Here is a 16,475-nt window from a genome sequence, read left to right on the forward strand (position 1 = left end):
ATCAGTTTTAGTATTTAAAAAGTTAAATTCTGGTGAACCTGTGAGCTCAGTTACATAATTATAATTTATTTAAGATTAAAATAAAATCAGAATTATACATGATACATGTCTGCTGTAACCATGCAGAATTTTCTCCTTCCTTGATTCAGTAACTTGAGGCCAAGAATTCATATATTTTGGACCAACGTCACCAGGTTGGCTGAAGAAATCTCACATGAGTCACCAGACGGGGGCAGTATGGACTACGCTGTTGCTGGTTGTAGTTCAGTAGAAGAAGTAGTCATGACAGGAAACATAAGACATCAGCTGTGGTGGACATCCATTAGAAGAAAAGGAAGAGAGCTTATTTATTTGAATAATTTATTTGGAAGTTCTAAGTTTTACCTTCACTTCCTTCCTCTCCTTCACCTCCATCACCTTAATTTCATTAACCACCTTCACTGCCTTCTCTTTTACTTCCTTCACCTCCATCTCTTCCACCACCTTCCTCTCCTTCACCACCTGCTCCACCTTTAGTACCTTCACTTCCTTCATCACCTTCATCTTCATCACTTCATCTTCATCACTTCATCTCCTCAGGGAGGTAGAGAAGACCAATCAGTGAGGGAATGTGATTTCAGGTGTTTCATCTCGTCTGAATCACACTGGAACCAGATCTCTTGAAGGAATCCATCCATCCTCTGACGAACCGGACTGAAACCAAACAGACTTTAAGACTGCTGAAGAACCAGATTGTGAAGAAACCACTGTATGTTGGTATCAGCAGAACCAGGTTTGGTCTGTGCTCGGTTCAGTTTGAAGGCTGATAAGCCCCAAAGAACTGCTGCTGGTGTGTGTAATCCAGCAGGACTGTAGACCTGGACTCAGATTAAAGGATGTATACATCAGTTAATCCCACTTTTGTCTCTGCACAATAGATTTAATCACCTTCATGATGGCTGATTGTTAATCTGTTGCTGCTGGAGACACAAACATGTTTATTAGTGTGTTAAAGGAGCAGTCTGCCAGGTTCTACAGTTCCTCCTGGTTAGATAGTTCCAGTGAATCCAGCTGTTGTCATGTCAGCTAATAACGGCAGCAGATTAATGATGCTGCGTCCGGCCAGGAGACAAAATATTTGTTGTTAGCTGCAGATTTCAAATCATGAATATCATTGTCGGACAAACAACTAACTAATCTCATTAATCAGCTTAAAGGCTTCAATCTGAGAACAAACAGGGCTCACGAGGAAACATCAAGCAGCTCAGATTTATGTTTCCTCTCATTTCATGTTTACATGTGTTTATGGAAACAAACAGAACCATCAACACTGGATGGCTCTGCCGTTTTCTGCAGATGCTGCTCTATTTTCTGTGTAAATTATATATATATATATATTATATTATATTATATTATATTATATTATATATGGGCGGTCAGAAATAACACGTTAACGGCAGTAACTAATTTATGTAATTGTGTTAATATTTAGAACGCATGCGCATCATGACGAGCCCCTACATCCATCATTTCTCTGTTATGACGGCGAGATGGAAAAGATGAGCAACACCTGCGCTTTTCCTGTTCATTTTTTTCTTTTTTCTTAACTTTTCCTGCGTTCTGCACCAACATGGCTGCTCTAGAGGATCTCTGGTCATCTCTGTGCAGCAGCTGCTTCCTCCCTCTCATGTTGTTCTGTGAATCATGACGGCTGTCAGTGATCAGCTGATCGGCTTTTCTTTCTTGTTGCGTGTGTTTATGGATCAGCTGAGAAGGAGGAAACTAGCTGTTCATGGTTCACACCTGGACATATTTATTTACTGTTGTTGGCAGGACCTTCTCAAACACAGTAGCTGTTGGTGGTACACAGTGTTTATACTTCAGCTATGCAGGGGCGGGTCTAGAAACGTTCTGATGGGGGGGGCAGGAGCACTGACCAGGAAAGGGGGGCACAGATGAGACCGTTTTTTAGGTCTAGATTTTATGAAATATTGAACTGATTTTTACAACAAAAGTGATCATCTGATGTAAAAACGTGAAAAAAAAACTATTAAAACAAGCAGCCAATGATGTGTTTTACCAGCAGGTGTTTACTTTGGGTGAAGCTGCTGCAGGACTTTTATCACTGCTGCACAAACACACTTCAATGATAAAAGGAAAAAGCTGTTTTCATCCAGATCATCAGTTTTATCAGAGTTTCTTCATCAATGTTGGCTGTTTAACTTCAGTCGTCACATCTGCTGGTTTTAGAACAGAAATGATCACCATGGAGACGGTTGGTAAGATGATGATGTATGAATTCTGCATTATGATCTAGAACATGGTGGAGATGATTTAGAACAACATATAGACATTACATGCTGCATTTACTGACCCTTGGACATCTGATGTTTACCCTAGAGACGGTCAGTTAACAGTAAATATTTGTAGCATCGGCTCGTTCTGCTGATTTAATTCAGTAAAAACAGCAAATTTCGGGCAGAGTCGTGATTAATCATGATAAATTCGAAAGTTGTGATCAGTCTGATTGAAAATTTGAATCAGTTGACAGCCTAGATAGACAGATAGATAGATAGATAGATAGATAGATAGATAGATAGATAGATAGATAGATAGATAGATAGATAGATAGACAGATAGATAGATAGATAGATAGATAGATAGATAGATAGACAGATACACACACGTACTTCCTGTGGTGACCTGCAGGGGGAAGCAGCAGGAAACTTTTTATCATCTTTAAATATAAGTTTGTTTTTGGTCCCAAACACCTCAGAAACTATTTACTGTGGATGGTATTGTTTTGGCTTCCAGTGAGAAAATTGGAGTTTTGGAGCAGGATCTGTCCTTTGACTTACATATAAAACACGTTTCTATGATTACCTTCCATCCTGCCTCAGACTGCTGTAGAAAATCTAGTCCATGCATTTCCAGTTTGGACGACTGATTATTGTTCTGTGCCAAAAATGTTCTGAAAGGCCTCCAGCTGCTCTAAAATGCTGCAGCAAGGGTGAGAATCTGCAGCAAAGATTATTCTTTTCCTTTTAGCTTCTCTTCATCGGCTCCCTGTTAAACTCGGATAGAATTTAAAATCCTTCTCCTCACACATGAAGCTCTTGCTGGCCAAACTCCACTGGATCTTAAAGATCTCAGAGTTCTAGATTTGCCCTTCAGAGCTTCACTCTCAAACTGCAGGTTTACTGGTGGTTCCTCGAGGTTCTAAAAGTAGAGCGGGAGGCTGGACCTTCAGTTATCAGACCCCTCTCTGTGGAACCGCTCTGGTTTGGGGTCAGCTGGGCTGGTTTGGTGAGTCAGATTGATTAATTTTATGTGATTATTTTTTTAATCCTTCATGATTATTAATTATTGAACATGGGTGAGATGGGATAGAACAGTCAGGTGTATCTACATGTTTCTCTGGGTTTGTGTGAGAATGTCTGGACTTGACCGTTAGCTCCTCCCACCTGCTGCAACCAGCCCTACCTGAACACACCTGGGGGGGGGGGGGGGGAAGGGGTTCAGATGAGGTGGAGCAGTCTTGGGTCGGACCGCTCAGGATCAACATGGCCGCTCAGAGGAGGGGGACCGGACTCCTCTGGACCCTACTGGGCCGCTGCAGGACCTCCGAACCGGGGCAAACCCGGACCCGGCCGGGCCGGTGTCTGTCCTCCCTCCCTCCTTCATCGGGAATCTGGCACTCCCAGCTGTCCCGGCTCTGCTACCGGGATCTGTACCGGCTCTCTGTCACCGACCCGGATCGGTTCTGGGGATCCGCCGCTGCCGACAGACTCCGCTGGGTGGAACCGTTCCAGCGGGTCCGGGACTGCGAACTGAGCCGGGGGGAGATCAGCTGGTTCCTGGGAGGGAAGCTAAACGTGTCCGGTGAGTTAATCAGAAAAATCCATCGTTTGGGTTTCTCTAGGTCCCGAAAGTTCTTGAGGTTTGCAGCAGAACATCAGAGATGATCAGCAACCAGTTATCACACCGATCAATAACTTCATGATCCTGGATCAATCAGTGCAGAACCTGAAGGTTCTGGACAGGTTGGAGTCTGAAGCTGCAGGTGGAACACCAGACTGAAGGTCTGAACAGAACCGGACTTCATTCAGAACTCCGCCACGTATAGATTTTATACTTCATCAGTTCGTTTTTGCACCAAATCGATAATCCGATCAGGTGGAAACGATCCTGTTATTACAGCGTCATCCCGATCAGCTGACTGCTCTTCTGTATTTAAACCAAATACACGAGCGTTTAAAAACACGTGCACACACACTGTCCTGTAATCACACACTTCTCAAGACATGTGTGATTATTAATCACTAATCAATGAGAACCAGAATCAGAGTCACCAATAAAAACAAGGCAGGAGTGGAAAGGAGAGTTCAGAAAGTGGGAAAGTTTGCTGTTAGCAGGACATGATGCATGTTGGAGGAAGTCCAACCAGCAAAAACAAAACTGTCAACAAAACGAAAATGATTCAATAATCATTAACAACTGTTCATTATTGATCTGTAAAAACAAAACTACGAAACTGCTTTTTAAATTTTTTATTTATTTTCAGTGTGGGAACAGGAAAAGTGGAAAAAAAACATTTTAATTTTAATTTCTAAAAAAAATCCCGCACAGTCACTAGACTTGGGGCTGGTCAGACTGGTAACTGAACCAGGGTGGGCCCTGAGCAGGCCCTGAACTTATTGATGGATTGATTTTCATCATTTTTTTTTCTCTGTTTTACACACTGAACGTTCAGCTGTTGTATAAAACAGTTTTTTTTTTTGTTTTTTTTTTTTCTGTGATTGTTTTCTTTAATGTTTCCAGATGTTTTCTAGTTATTTGCTGCTCAGTTTAGTGGTTCCAACCTCTGGGTGGTGACCCTCTGAAGGGTCATCAGGTGACTCTGAGGAAACGACAGATGATTGAGAGAAAACTCTGATTTACTCTTAGTTTAAGTGAAATTGTGGCAGATTCTTAAAGTTTCTGAGCATCAGATACAGGACCAGAACCATCACATGGTTCTGAAGCCCTCTGATGATGATGATTATGTCTCCTGCTTCATCGTGTAGAAACTCCACCAGACATCAGATTATAAACACCCTGTTGAAGATGTTTGTCTGCTCAGAGTTCACTGTCTTTATCCTCTTCTGTTGTTTGTCTGTCTCAGATTATAATCCAATTATAATCCAATAACCACAGCTGGATGATTTGAATCAGATCTGACACAGGATCAGATTGTTCTTGCTTTTTGTTACATAAATGGTTTTGTAAACCTGCTGTGTGACGCGCAAACAGGATCTTCAAGCTTAAATCCACTTTAGGATTAATGTTCAATCAAAGTCTAAATGAAGTCAGTTTCCATCAGGATCATGTGTCTCGCTAAGACCGGATGATGATGGTTTGTGGCGTGTCACATCATGACACACATGAGTAATTACAGCACGGTGGCGACACAGTACAGAATGAAACCCAATGTTATTTTTAACCATCAATTCTCTAAATGTATGATGATATAAAACCTGAATTCTATGAATCTCAGTTCTTTACTTGAACTTTTATCAGTTTGTGTGCAGCGGCCGGTAAAAATCTGATGGAATCATACGTACTGCCTCGAACATCAGGAAGTTTTATTCAGTTCTTTCTTTTTTTGTACTTTCTCTTCATCCCTGAGTCAAAATTGATGATGTCACGTTCACAATCACAGGATTGAGGAAACTAACGAGACTAAAACATCTTACAAATTCAGCAACGCTATCTGGTCTGAGTTCTCTAATGCGCCCCCTAGTGGATTCCTCTGGTAACAAATGTTGTTTACAAGCAAATATGCTAACAGTTATTGTTAAGATGGAATCAGTTTCTTATGTAAACACAAGGGTAAAAAGCAAGTATATTCTCTAACTAACAGAGGGTGTACCACAGGGATCAGTGCTCAGACCACTCTGATTTTATATAAAATAATCCTGAATTAAAAAGTCTCCAGTACAAATGTTCACTTTTTTGCAGATGATGCTGTGGCATCCACACGTAACCCAGTTAAATCCATCATCTACAAGAAGCTTTAAACTGAATGACATCAAAACTGAGCTCATAAAGTTCTCAAATATCAAAATAAAGTCCCAGAATGTCTAATTTATTTCTACTTTCAACCATGGATGTAAAATTAGGTAGGGATGGTTGTGATGTGCCCCTACCAATATCCAGCAACTTCTGAGTTGTCCCTATCATTTTCTGTTGCACAAACAGCTGAGAAATCTTTGTTTTCTATCTATAACAATGCTGTTATAAATCCAGCCGTATAACACATTTTACCAATATGATTGACTCTGCACAGTCTGCTCGTATGTCTCTTTCTAACGTGATTGGCTGTCTTCGCTGTCACTCACTCTGTTCAAAGAGAGAGCGGTGCTAATGGTGGTTGTGTCTTCAGTCAGAACTTCAAGAGCAAAAAGAAAAAAGGAACCGCAGACATCAGGAGTTATTTTAGAGTGAGTCAATGAAAAATTTCAACTCAAAGAAATGATTTTTTTAATTACTGTCAAGTCATTAATAATGGTGATCAAAGCAGTTTTAAAGCCATATACCTGTTTCCTTATCATGAATTAATGCGTTATTTTATCAGGTGACAGAAGGTAGTTCAGAGAGAGGTGGAGATAATGAAGCAGGTGAGCTTTCACTGCTTGAAAAGGGCCAGAATCCATAGATATCAACAGGGGATACTTCCTTAAATATCTAACAAAGCTGGAGCATTTCTGGTGCGAGACAGATGGCATATCTGGTGATATGAAGACAGAAGATACTGCATGAGGACATGTATTGTGTCCAGATACCAGATGTGTCCAGAAATATCTAAGGTCAGTTTACTGAAAAGGGCCAGATTTCTGAAATATCTGTTGGTTGTATTTCTCTAAGTGTTAGAAGAATCCAGACCATTTCTGGTACATATCCTGAGTTTGGCTGATATGTGCCTTTCTTTGTGATACTAGCTCGAGATGCTTCATGAGCCCATATATCTTTCAGAGTTGTGACGTGGCCTTCATAATGAATTTAAATTTAATGAAAGTCATACTATGTCATAATGAAATGTTTACCTGACCTTCACATTATACTATACAGACTAAAAAAGACATTTTTATTTGCTACAGATCTCTGAACAATGGACAAGAATAACATGTTTTTAAATTAAAAGGAGAATAATAATGATGTAAAAATGAACAATTCCTCTAACATCACAGATTCTTTACAATCGAAATGAGTCAAAATGATCCCTTAGAAATTTCCTTTTTCAAAATGATCACAGCTATAAGGATGATGATGTTCTGTGTAGCGATGGTTTATGACTGTATTCAGTCTAGCTAATTAACAAAAACATCTTTTTCAGATGTTCTGTCCACTCTTTTATACGATACTAGAAATAAACATCAAAGTGCAACTAAATATTTATCTTCCAGGGGCCTCGGGGAGACTTTATGTTCCTACCAAGGTCAGAATCTAACCTGTACCCTTGTTTTCAAAAGTTTGTGTTATTATTACAACATAACTATCAAGATAATCTGATCAACTATAGAGAAAAGAGTTTTACTTGTGAAAATGATGAATATTCATGTTATCCAGTTGTAATGTATATTTCAGTTTATTCAGATAATGTCGTCACATTTTCTGTACGTTGCGTCTGAAATGATGATTAAGCTTCTGCCTGTTTTCTTCATGAAATTCATAAAACACATTTTAACCCTCAGAAGTTTATTTTCTGGTGAGATGAGACGAAATAATTATATACCCTGGTTTATAATTTATATATTATAATTTTTCTGTCATTGACCTTTGATTTTGTTACTCGCTGCAGCTTGAAAGATGAAACTCAGACACTTTGATGGAGAAGATCAGAATTTACCTAAAAAGCTTCTGGATTCTGTTTCTTTCTTTAAGTTGGTCCAAATGTAAATCGGCCTAATTAAAACTGAAGTTTGTCCATATAAAAATAACTGCTGAAAAAGAGCATTTATTGAAAGAGAAATTCAAAATGGATGACGTCCTGTTGGATTCAGATTTGTTTTTCACTGGAGGTCCCACCTCCTTCTGGTTACTTCCTACACGAAGTAAAACTTTAGTTATACTTTTGTTCTTGGTTCTTCACACGCTTGTTGAAGGTTAGTTGTGTGTCTGTCTCTCAGTGAACTGCCTGGACGTCCATGTGGAGACACATCCGGACCGGATTGCTCTGATCTGGGAGCGGGACGAACCTGGCACTGAGGTGAAGGTCTCCTACAGGTATGAGCGTCTAATCTGCAGCAGCAGCACACACCTGCTGAGAGATAAACAGACAGTCGGGATGGTTCTGTTTATTGATGTTTATCTTATCGCTGCAGCTCCATAAACGTTCAGCAATGTTTCACCTTGTTAAATGTTGGAAATAGAAATGTTCTTTTATTCAAGCAGGCTGTTTAGTTACGCCAGGGTAATTATGACTCTGTGGGTGTTCTTAAGGGTTTTCTTATTGTCTTTTTATGTATTTTATTTTGTTTGTTGTTATTCCCATTGTAAAGCACTTTGTGGTTTTAATCTCTGAAAGGTAAAATATAAAATAAAATTTCCTTTCTTCCTTTCTGTGCTTGATCCTGTTGTTTACTCTGAACATGAAGATTTGTTTTCATCATTTAAAGTTGTCATCTGGAGCTTCAGAGGCCCGTTTGATTCAAATTTGCAGTAAAATCGTAGACAGCAGATCCTGAAATGAACCAGTTCTGATCGGTTCTGCAGTTCGTAGACTCTGACAGAGTCATGTTCTCAGTTCTCTGACAGGGAATGTTTTATCTGACGTGGATAGAGGTCGGTTTGCTGTCCGTCCGTATCCGTCTGTGCAGCTCAGACTGAAAGATTCTGAAGGATTTTAAAAAATAAAAACAGATGCTCAGTCCTCCAACAAGCTAATGAAGCAGCACTGATGCTACAAGCTAATTTAATGGTGATTGGCTGAAAGTTAACTCCAAACAACAACCAGGAGAAGCAAAACCAAGAGGAACCTGCAGGTCAAGCTGTTCTTGATTCTGCACACTGCCCCCATGTGGCAGGAAGAAGCTACAACAGGCAGGCATGTTTACAGAACAGTTAAGAGGTTTGTTCAGACTTTAGTTTCAGTGATGTCTCCACCATGTTTGTCCCTCAGAGAGCTGCTGGAGACCACCTGCCGCCTCGCCAACACTCTGAAGAGCCATGGGATCCACAGAGGAGACCGAGTGGCCATCTACATGCCGGTGTCGCCGCTGGCTGTGGCAGCCATGTTGGCATGCGCCCGCATCGGAGCAGTGCACACGGTGGTGTTTGCTGGCTTCAGCTCTGAGGCGATAGCGGGCCGGATCCAGGACGGTGAGTCCATGTTTGTGGTGAGGTGATGTTCTCTGGAGTCTGGGGTGTTGGAAAGGAACCTCAATCATCCAAACACAGAAACAACCAGATGACCTCCATCAAGACCAGGAAACACCCCTCAACTCTATCTTGTGAGATTAATTATCAGCTGAAATCTTCAGGATTCTAGTTGAAAATTAAGTTTTTCTTAAAAGAGAAAAACAAAAACAACATTTATAGGAAGAGAAATTCAAAATGGATGACTTCCTGTTACATTCAGGGTCCAGATTTGTTCTTCGCATGTTCCATATTTGGACTAAATTTCATATGAAATAAAAAATGTTGTAATCAGAGGGGCCATGGGCCTTTCCTTTAGGGGGCGTTGTTGAGACATTTCTTCATGTGTGAGAGCTGTAAAATCTGTAAATGTTCAGAACTTCTTCATGAATATGAAGGAACTGAATTCATTGTAAATTATAAAAATTCCACTTGGTAAAAAATAGTAAAAAATGCTGGAGCTGTGATAAAGAAGTGAGTTTGATGAGGTGGTTAAAGGTCCAGTGTGTAAGAATTACTGCCATCTAGTGGTAAAGATGGACATAGAAATTACTACAAATACCAAGCACAGTTGGGAATGTACACATCGGCCAAAACTGTTTTTATCTATGTAGATCCAGTGGCCTCAGGTGCAGCGACGACTGCCCTGCAGGTCAATACCTCAACACTGTGTACATGTATACTGTCTTCTTCTCTGGTCCTTTTAAGGTGTTGCTTATCCCAAACGGTGCTCCAGGTCCTATCAAACAAAGCCGGTGCAACACTTTTAAAGCTTCACACACAGAGTTGTTTGTCCATTCAGAGACACTGTAGTAAAAATGGTGGCACAAATATGAATAAAAGTGTAACAGTTATTTTAGTAAAGTAATTAGATACCAATAGAAACACAGTTTTTAATTATATATTATGTTTTTCTGTCATTGAACTTTGATTTTGTTACTCGCTGCCGCTTAAAAGATAAAACTCAGACACTTTGATGGAGAAAGATTAGAATTTACCTAAAAAGCTTGTGGATGATGTCCTGTTGGTTTCAGATTTGTTTTTCACTGGAGGTCCCACCTCCTTATGTTTGCTTCCTACATGGTGTTTTTTTCCGACATCCAGACTCTGTATTGATGCACATCTCCTCCTCTTCCATTTTAATCAGGTGACTCAGCTCTGTGGAGGTCACATTCACTGTTCAGGAACATTTCTGTTGTGTAAACAGTTGCAGAACCACCAACCAGCAGAACATGAAGTGTCCACGGCAGGTCGATTTGTGGGAAGAAGAGAAGCAGGAGGAGCATAAACCTTCGTCCTGTTACTGCTCTGCCACACGGCAGGTTTATTTTCATGGTTTCTGAATCTTGAACCTACAGAAGTGAAGTGGTGAAGTTTTGAATTCATCACGTTAAGGCAACACTAGATAATTTTCTGACCTTAAAACTCTGATGTTGTGACTCATTTTGATCCCTCACTGACATTCATCATGTACATTCCTGGAACCGTTGTTGTCCTGCAGCATCCCAGGGCTGAGAAATAACACTCTCTTTTTTCCAGCCCGGAGCATCACTTTACAGCTGCATTTGGCTTTACAACAGAGTCCCACTCTTGCCATTTTTAACGTGCACCATGGCTGATTCAGCAAAGAAACACAAGAGGACATTATCAGAGGAAGAGATGAAAAGAAAGAAAGTGACAGAGCAAGAAATAAAGTCAACGTCAGACTGATCTTTACTGGCTGTAGAGAGCTTAGAGGAGAGACAGGATGCAAGGCTTCGTTAGGGGACGCCAAGGTGCCAGAGATCAGTAGTGTTGCTTTAACACACCTTTTCTGCAGGGCCCCTTTTTTATTGACAACGTCAGGCCCCCCCATCCCACCATCACTACCACTTGCACCCCAACACTTACATTAAAATGTGTGAAGAAATGCACCACAAAATAGTTTGTTTGGCAGAGAAATCGTCTTGTTTGGCAGAGAAATCGTCTGGTATCTTTAGTTTATTGGCTGCAGTTAAAACCGTATCAGTGGAAGAAGGACATTCCTCAGCTGGAGTGTGGAACAGTTTACATCAGTGAACTATGCTCGCTAGTTTATATGAGGTGAGTTGACGAGATGAACGTGGCTTTAGTAAAACAACTATTTATTTTGGAAGTAATTAAGCTTTTCTTTGTGTTCAGGGTGAGAAGTTCCAAGGCGGCTTTATAACTTTTTTGGCTTCATACTGTCAGATGCTAATGTTTTGAGAGATAAGATGTACTGTAGTCTCTCTTCATTACCCACCATTGTACTGGTTAAGACTATACCTTGTCATGTTTTCTTGTCTTTTTTCTTTTTTTGCACTTTCTGTTGTTGATTCATCATAGTTTGTCTATTAGTACTTTCTCAATTTTGTCCATGTTTTGCTAGAAAAACTGTACATTTTAGTTGGACAATGTTCACACTGCAGCTCAGTTCCGATTTTTTTGCACATGTGACTTATATCAGATTTTTTAATGACAGTCTGAAGGGCACAAATCCGAGTTTTTAAAATCCAGCCTAGGCCAGTTTTATATGTGGTCCTAGATCGGATGCGTATCTGATCTATGAAGGAGCATGCTGAACCTACATGCTGCATTTCGTCTGACTTTGACGTCACAGAAGTGAAACAAATGGCATAATTCTGCGCCGGTGGAAGGGGATTGAAACAAAATGGAATCATGGCAAATTTCGAATCATTTCATTCATCAGTTTATCGTAATTTTGTTTGTTCCACTGTGCAAGTACACAAACACATGAAGCCTCCATATTTACTTCTGTATACACTACGCACTGCATGATGTCGTGTTCATGACTTCACACAAAATGAAATAAAATCAGATTTCGAAAAAAAAGAGTATTTGAACATTGAGACCTGCAGTGTGAATGACCCCTTGTTGACCCCTTTGACAAGCAGCTCAGTGTTTTCTTTGAATTTGAGCTGCTTCCTCTTGGTGCATCCTAACTTTGACTTTACCTAAAGTCAATTATCAGTTCTTTAGTTTTTCACACAATAATATCCAAGAAATGTTTATCACAGAATTGATAGAGAAGTTTATGTGATCGGAGCCCAGTGTCTCTGATGAATGAATCCAACCCAGATCAGGATTATGACCTTAAAGCAGAAGCTGCCGCCCACCTTTAGGATGTTTGTTGAGTGAAGGAATGTGGTTTTATCGCTGAACTCTGAGCGTCCTTACTGCTTTACAGCAGTGTCAGAGTTCAAAGGTTCATCCAGCTTAAACAACTTAAACGGGCCAAGAGATGAGCTGGAAAAATTTCACGTGAGGTGGCAGAAACTCTCATTTTCACTTCAGAAATATCAGCATTTCTCTTTTAATGTTTTCATGTTTGCTGCTTTCTCTTTGAAAGAAAACTAAAAAAATAATTTGTGGGAAGTTTCAAGATTCAGTCCTGAAGTTTTCTAGGACAAATAAAAGAAAATAGGTTTTGCTCATTAGATATTTGTTTTGCTACTGCCTTGTGTTTCCTGTAGAGCTGCCAGAGAAACAAAAAGAAAGAAGAACCAGTTTTGATCCCTGAGGAACTCCAAACTTCATTTTAACTCCTAAATACAGAAGCCCCTTCCTAAGAACAGAGAATTTTATTTTCCTTCATCAGCTTCATCATGGAACTGACCACCTCTGTCCGTTTACTGCAGCTCAGTGTAAAGCCGTGATCACCTGTAACCAAGGTGTGAGGGGAGGCCGACTCATCGAGCTCAAAGCCACGGTGGACGATGCCGTGAAGAAGTGTCCCTCCGTCCAACATGTCTTTGTCTCTCAGAGGACCGAAAAGCTTCCAGTGATGGGAGAACTGGATGTTCCACTAGAGGAGGTGGGACAGCAGATCTATCATCAATATGCCTGATCATAAACATTTCAGATTCCCCAGTTTAACACTTCATTAATTCATCATCAGCACACCTGACTGGTAGAACATCAAAATAAATCAAAAAGTTAATTTGGTGTGTCCTGTCTCTCAGGTGATGTCCTCTCAGCCAACTGTCTGTCCTGCTGAGCCTTTGGACAGTGAGGACATCCTCTTCCTGCTCTACACATCCGGAAGTACGGGAAAGCCTAAAGGGATCGTCCACACACAGGCCGGATATCTGCTGTACGCCTCCCTGACTCACCAGGTACTCCTTCTACACCTCTTTCACTCCTCCCTTCTACACCTCTTCCTCGACTCATACACGTCCTCCTCTCCTTTTATACATCCTGTCTCCTTTTATACACCCTACTTTTGTTTAATACGTTCTACCCTCCTTTTATGTACACTCCTCTCTTTTTATACATTCTAATGTTCTTTTATGCACCTTAATTCTATTTTCTATCTTAATTTCCTTTTACACATCCTCAACTCCTGTTATGATCCTCATCTCCTTTTAAACAACCTCATTTCCTTTTATACACCCTAATCTCATTTTATATATCTTCATCTCCTTCTACACCTCCTACATCCTCATTTCCTTTTATGCCAGCAGCCTCCTTTCCTCCATCCTCTTCTCCTTCTTTCCCACATCTCTAGCTCTTACCTCCCTTTCCTTTTCTCTCCTCCTTTTTATGACGCCTTAATCTTATCTTCCTCTTCTTTCTTTTTCTCAGAGGACCTTCAGAATAAGAGCCCTGTAGTAACTGATGTTTGGAAAACTTATTTTGAAACGTGGTGTATAAATAACGTTTGGTGAGTTTGAATGAGCCATTTATCCTCACTTGGCTATAATTTGCTGAATTTTAATGAACTTGTAGAGACAAAAGAGAGCAGTTGTTCAACAGGCGACACAACAACGCCACTGTTAGCAGACAGTGGAAGATGAGGATGAAGAGGAGGATGAAGAGGGGGATGAACAGGCTCGTTCAGCTTTTGAAAGCTTTAAATTAGCTTTTTTCCCCCTAACAGGCAAAAACATCTGCTATGTGTGTTTCAAATCTGACATCATGTTGTTGATGATAATTGAATAAAAACAGAAATAACCTTCCTCCCTCCTCCCTTCAACGACCCCCATCTCAGCTTCTGCCAAATATCTATCAGTGCTAATTTCTAAAGCAGCTTAGCGGCTCAAGAGTTCAGGCTTTTGGCTCACTGCTTGTTTGGATGGAAAACAGGACAAAAGCTGATTTATATGAAAAAAAAACCAAGACCGCTGGGTCCACGCCAGGTCAAGAGACATCCTCACACAGAGAGAGAGAGAGAGCGTTGCTAGGACACCGGCCTTGTCTCTTCAATCATTTTGTTTGTGGTCAAACAGATTCAGATTCTTTCAGGCTGCGTTCATTTCCATCCGCTGATTCAGACCTACGTTCTTCTCCACTCTAGAGAAACGTGACATCAGAGCATGCAGTTACCACGAAACTGCATTAAATTACCCACCACGTCCTCAGAGCAATGCATGCTGGGATTTCTCTTTAAAGAGGTCAGGTTGTTTCTTTATGTCATTTCGAGTTCATCTGCAACAAATCCTCCAGTGAAAACAACCACAGGGGTTCTTTAACCACAATCTGAACTACTGCCCTCCACAAGCTGGTGGTGGGAAACATGACTCTCACTGCAGCAAACAGCGTTCTCGGTCTTCCTGTCAAGAGGTGATTGGATGGCTATGGTGAACCAAACTTATCAAAACCTTAACCACAAGGCATGTGCAAGTGCAACTCACTGGATAATGCAACCAGTGGCGGGGCCAGACTTTTACACTTGACGGGTGCCAGAGGGTGGGCAAGACTTTATAAGAGGGTCATATACTATAAAAGAGGAAATTATTGTGATCTTTTCTCTAACACACACACTTCCACTGCTGTGGTAACCGTGGTCACATTAGAGAGACATGAGAAATAAAAAATCTTTACATTAATGATATATTTGCAACAACTTTTAAAAAGTTCCATAGAACAGTAAGTTGGTTGTTTTGCTGTGCTTAATGTGGTGATAGGGGGACCAATGGCTTCTACCTCTTGCAGTTCTTTTTTACTGTTTGGTGGTGTTAGAGGATCTTTGTGTCTGACCACAATGACCTGATCTGTGTCTTTCCTCTTTTAAAAAGAAATATCTCCCTTTCTCTTTATTCTTATATCTTCTACATAAAAAGTAAGACTAGTTATAGGATATATTTCTCCACATCTTCATACTGTAGCTACCTTTAAACCAGCTAGCAGCCTTGCTAGCCTCCTGTTTAAATGAAACTGGATTCTGTAGCGTTTGCTTAGTCAGCGCTAAGTAATGTGGATACCAAGGTTCTCTTTGAGCTTCTTTATAGTTTTATTTTCTTCTCCAATGTGAAAATCTTGATTAACTGAGTTGATGTGTAGTCCTTAAATACACTCACTGAAAACTAAATATGACATGATTTCCTGACATTATCTTAAAACTAATCTAGTGCTACCATATAACTAGGTTAGCACTGCTACTTAGCTTCATGCTAACATCAGGTTAATAGTCTTACATATTAGTAGGTGTATTTGCACAGGGACAAGGCTTTTCTAGAAATGTGCAGCCTCATATCAATATTCTTAAAGGATGCCTAATTAGTTCAAAGTAAAGTGGTGATACTGGTGATCCATGCAGGTCTGGAAAAACATTTCATTCTTCCTCCAGCAACATACCAGTCATCTGAGGTGACACCTGGATGTACAGTCAGATTTCAGACTTGGCCAGTGCCACCCTGGACCCCTCTAGCTCCACCACTGACCAGCTGTTCAACTCAACCAACTGTGAAAATGAGTTGCAGAGCTTTTATTCAACGCACCAGAAATAAAGGACAGAATTATCACTTAGCTGCTCTGGCTGTCAAAGCTGGAGAAATTAGTGGTGATGGTGAGAATGCCATGTCCACTGACTTTAAAATATCAGTGTTTAAGATTCAGTCAGACAACTCGCATGAATGTTTGGTGTCAGGCTCTGATCCCATCACTCATTCCACATACCTTTTCTCAGTTTGTTATGAGAGTGATAGGAAAACATCCACCTGAAGCCCACAGGTAGATGCTGGGGTGGTAGAGGGGCTGAAAAGCAGCCAGCTTATCAGGTTTGAGCAGCAGCAGCAAGTCTGAGAGAGAGCAAGACAGAAAGTGTGGAGCTTAAGTAGACAGTCCAGATTGGATGGTCG

The 16,475-nt window shown here is 40.6% G+C and overlaps 1 protein-coding gene across 1 annotated transcript in view; it reads left to right on the forward strand.

Annotated features, from left to right (window-relative positions):
* The first annotated feature begins 3,277 nt into the window (after positions 1-3,277).
* Positions 3,278-16,475, forward strand: part of acss1 (acyl-CoA synthetase short chain family member 1) — a 30,931-nt gene continuing 17,733 nt past the window's right edge. The window contains exons 1-5 of the mRNA XM_042010879.1: positions 3,278-3,861; positions 8,148-8,244; positions 9,140-9,339; positions 13,035-13,210; positions 13,359-13,511. Coding sequence (XP_041866813.1) covers positions 3,543-3,861; positions 8,148-8,244; positions 9,140-9,339; positions 13,035-13,210; positions 13,359-13,511 — 945 coding nt within the window. The 5' untranslated portion in view covers positions 3,278-3,542. The remainder of the gene's footprint in view (positions 3,862-8,147; positions 8,245-9,139; positions 9,340-13,034; positions 13,211-13,358; positions 13,512-16,475) is intronic.

This window comes from Melanotaenia boesemani, chromosome 16 (assembly GCF_017639745.1).
Source record: "Melanotaenia boesemani isolate fMelBoe1 chromosome 16, fMelBoe1.pri, whole genome shotgun sequence".
Taxonomy (NCBI): domain Eukaryota; kingdom Metazoa; phylum Chordata; class Actinopteri; order Atheriniformes; family Melanotaeniidae; genus Melanotaenia; species Melanotaenia boesemani.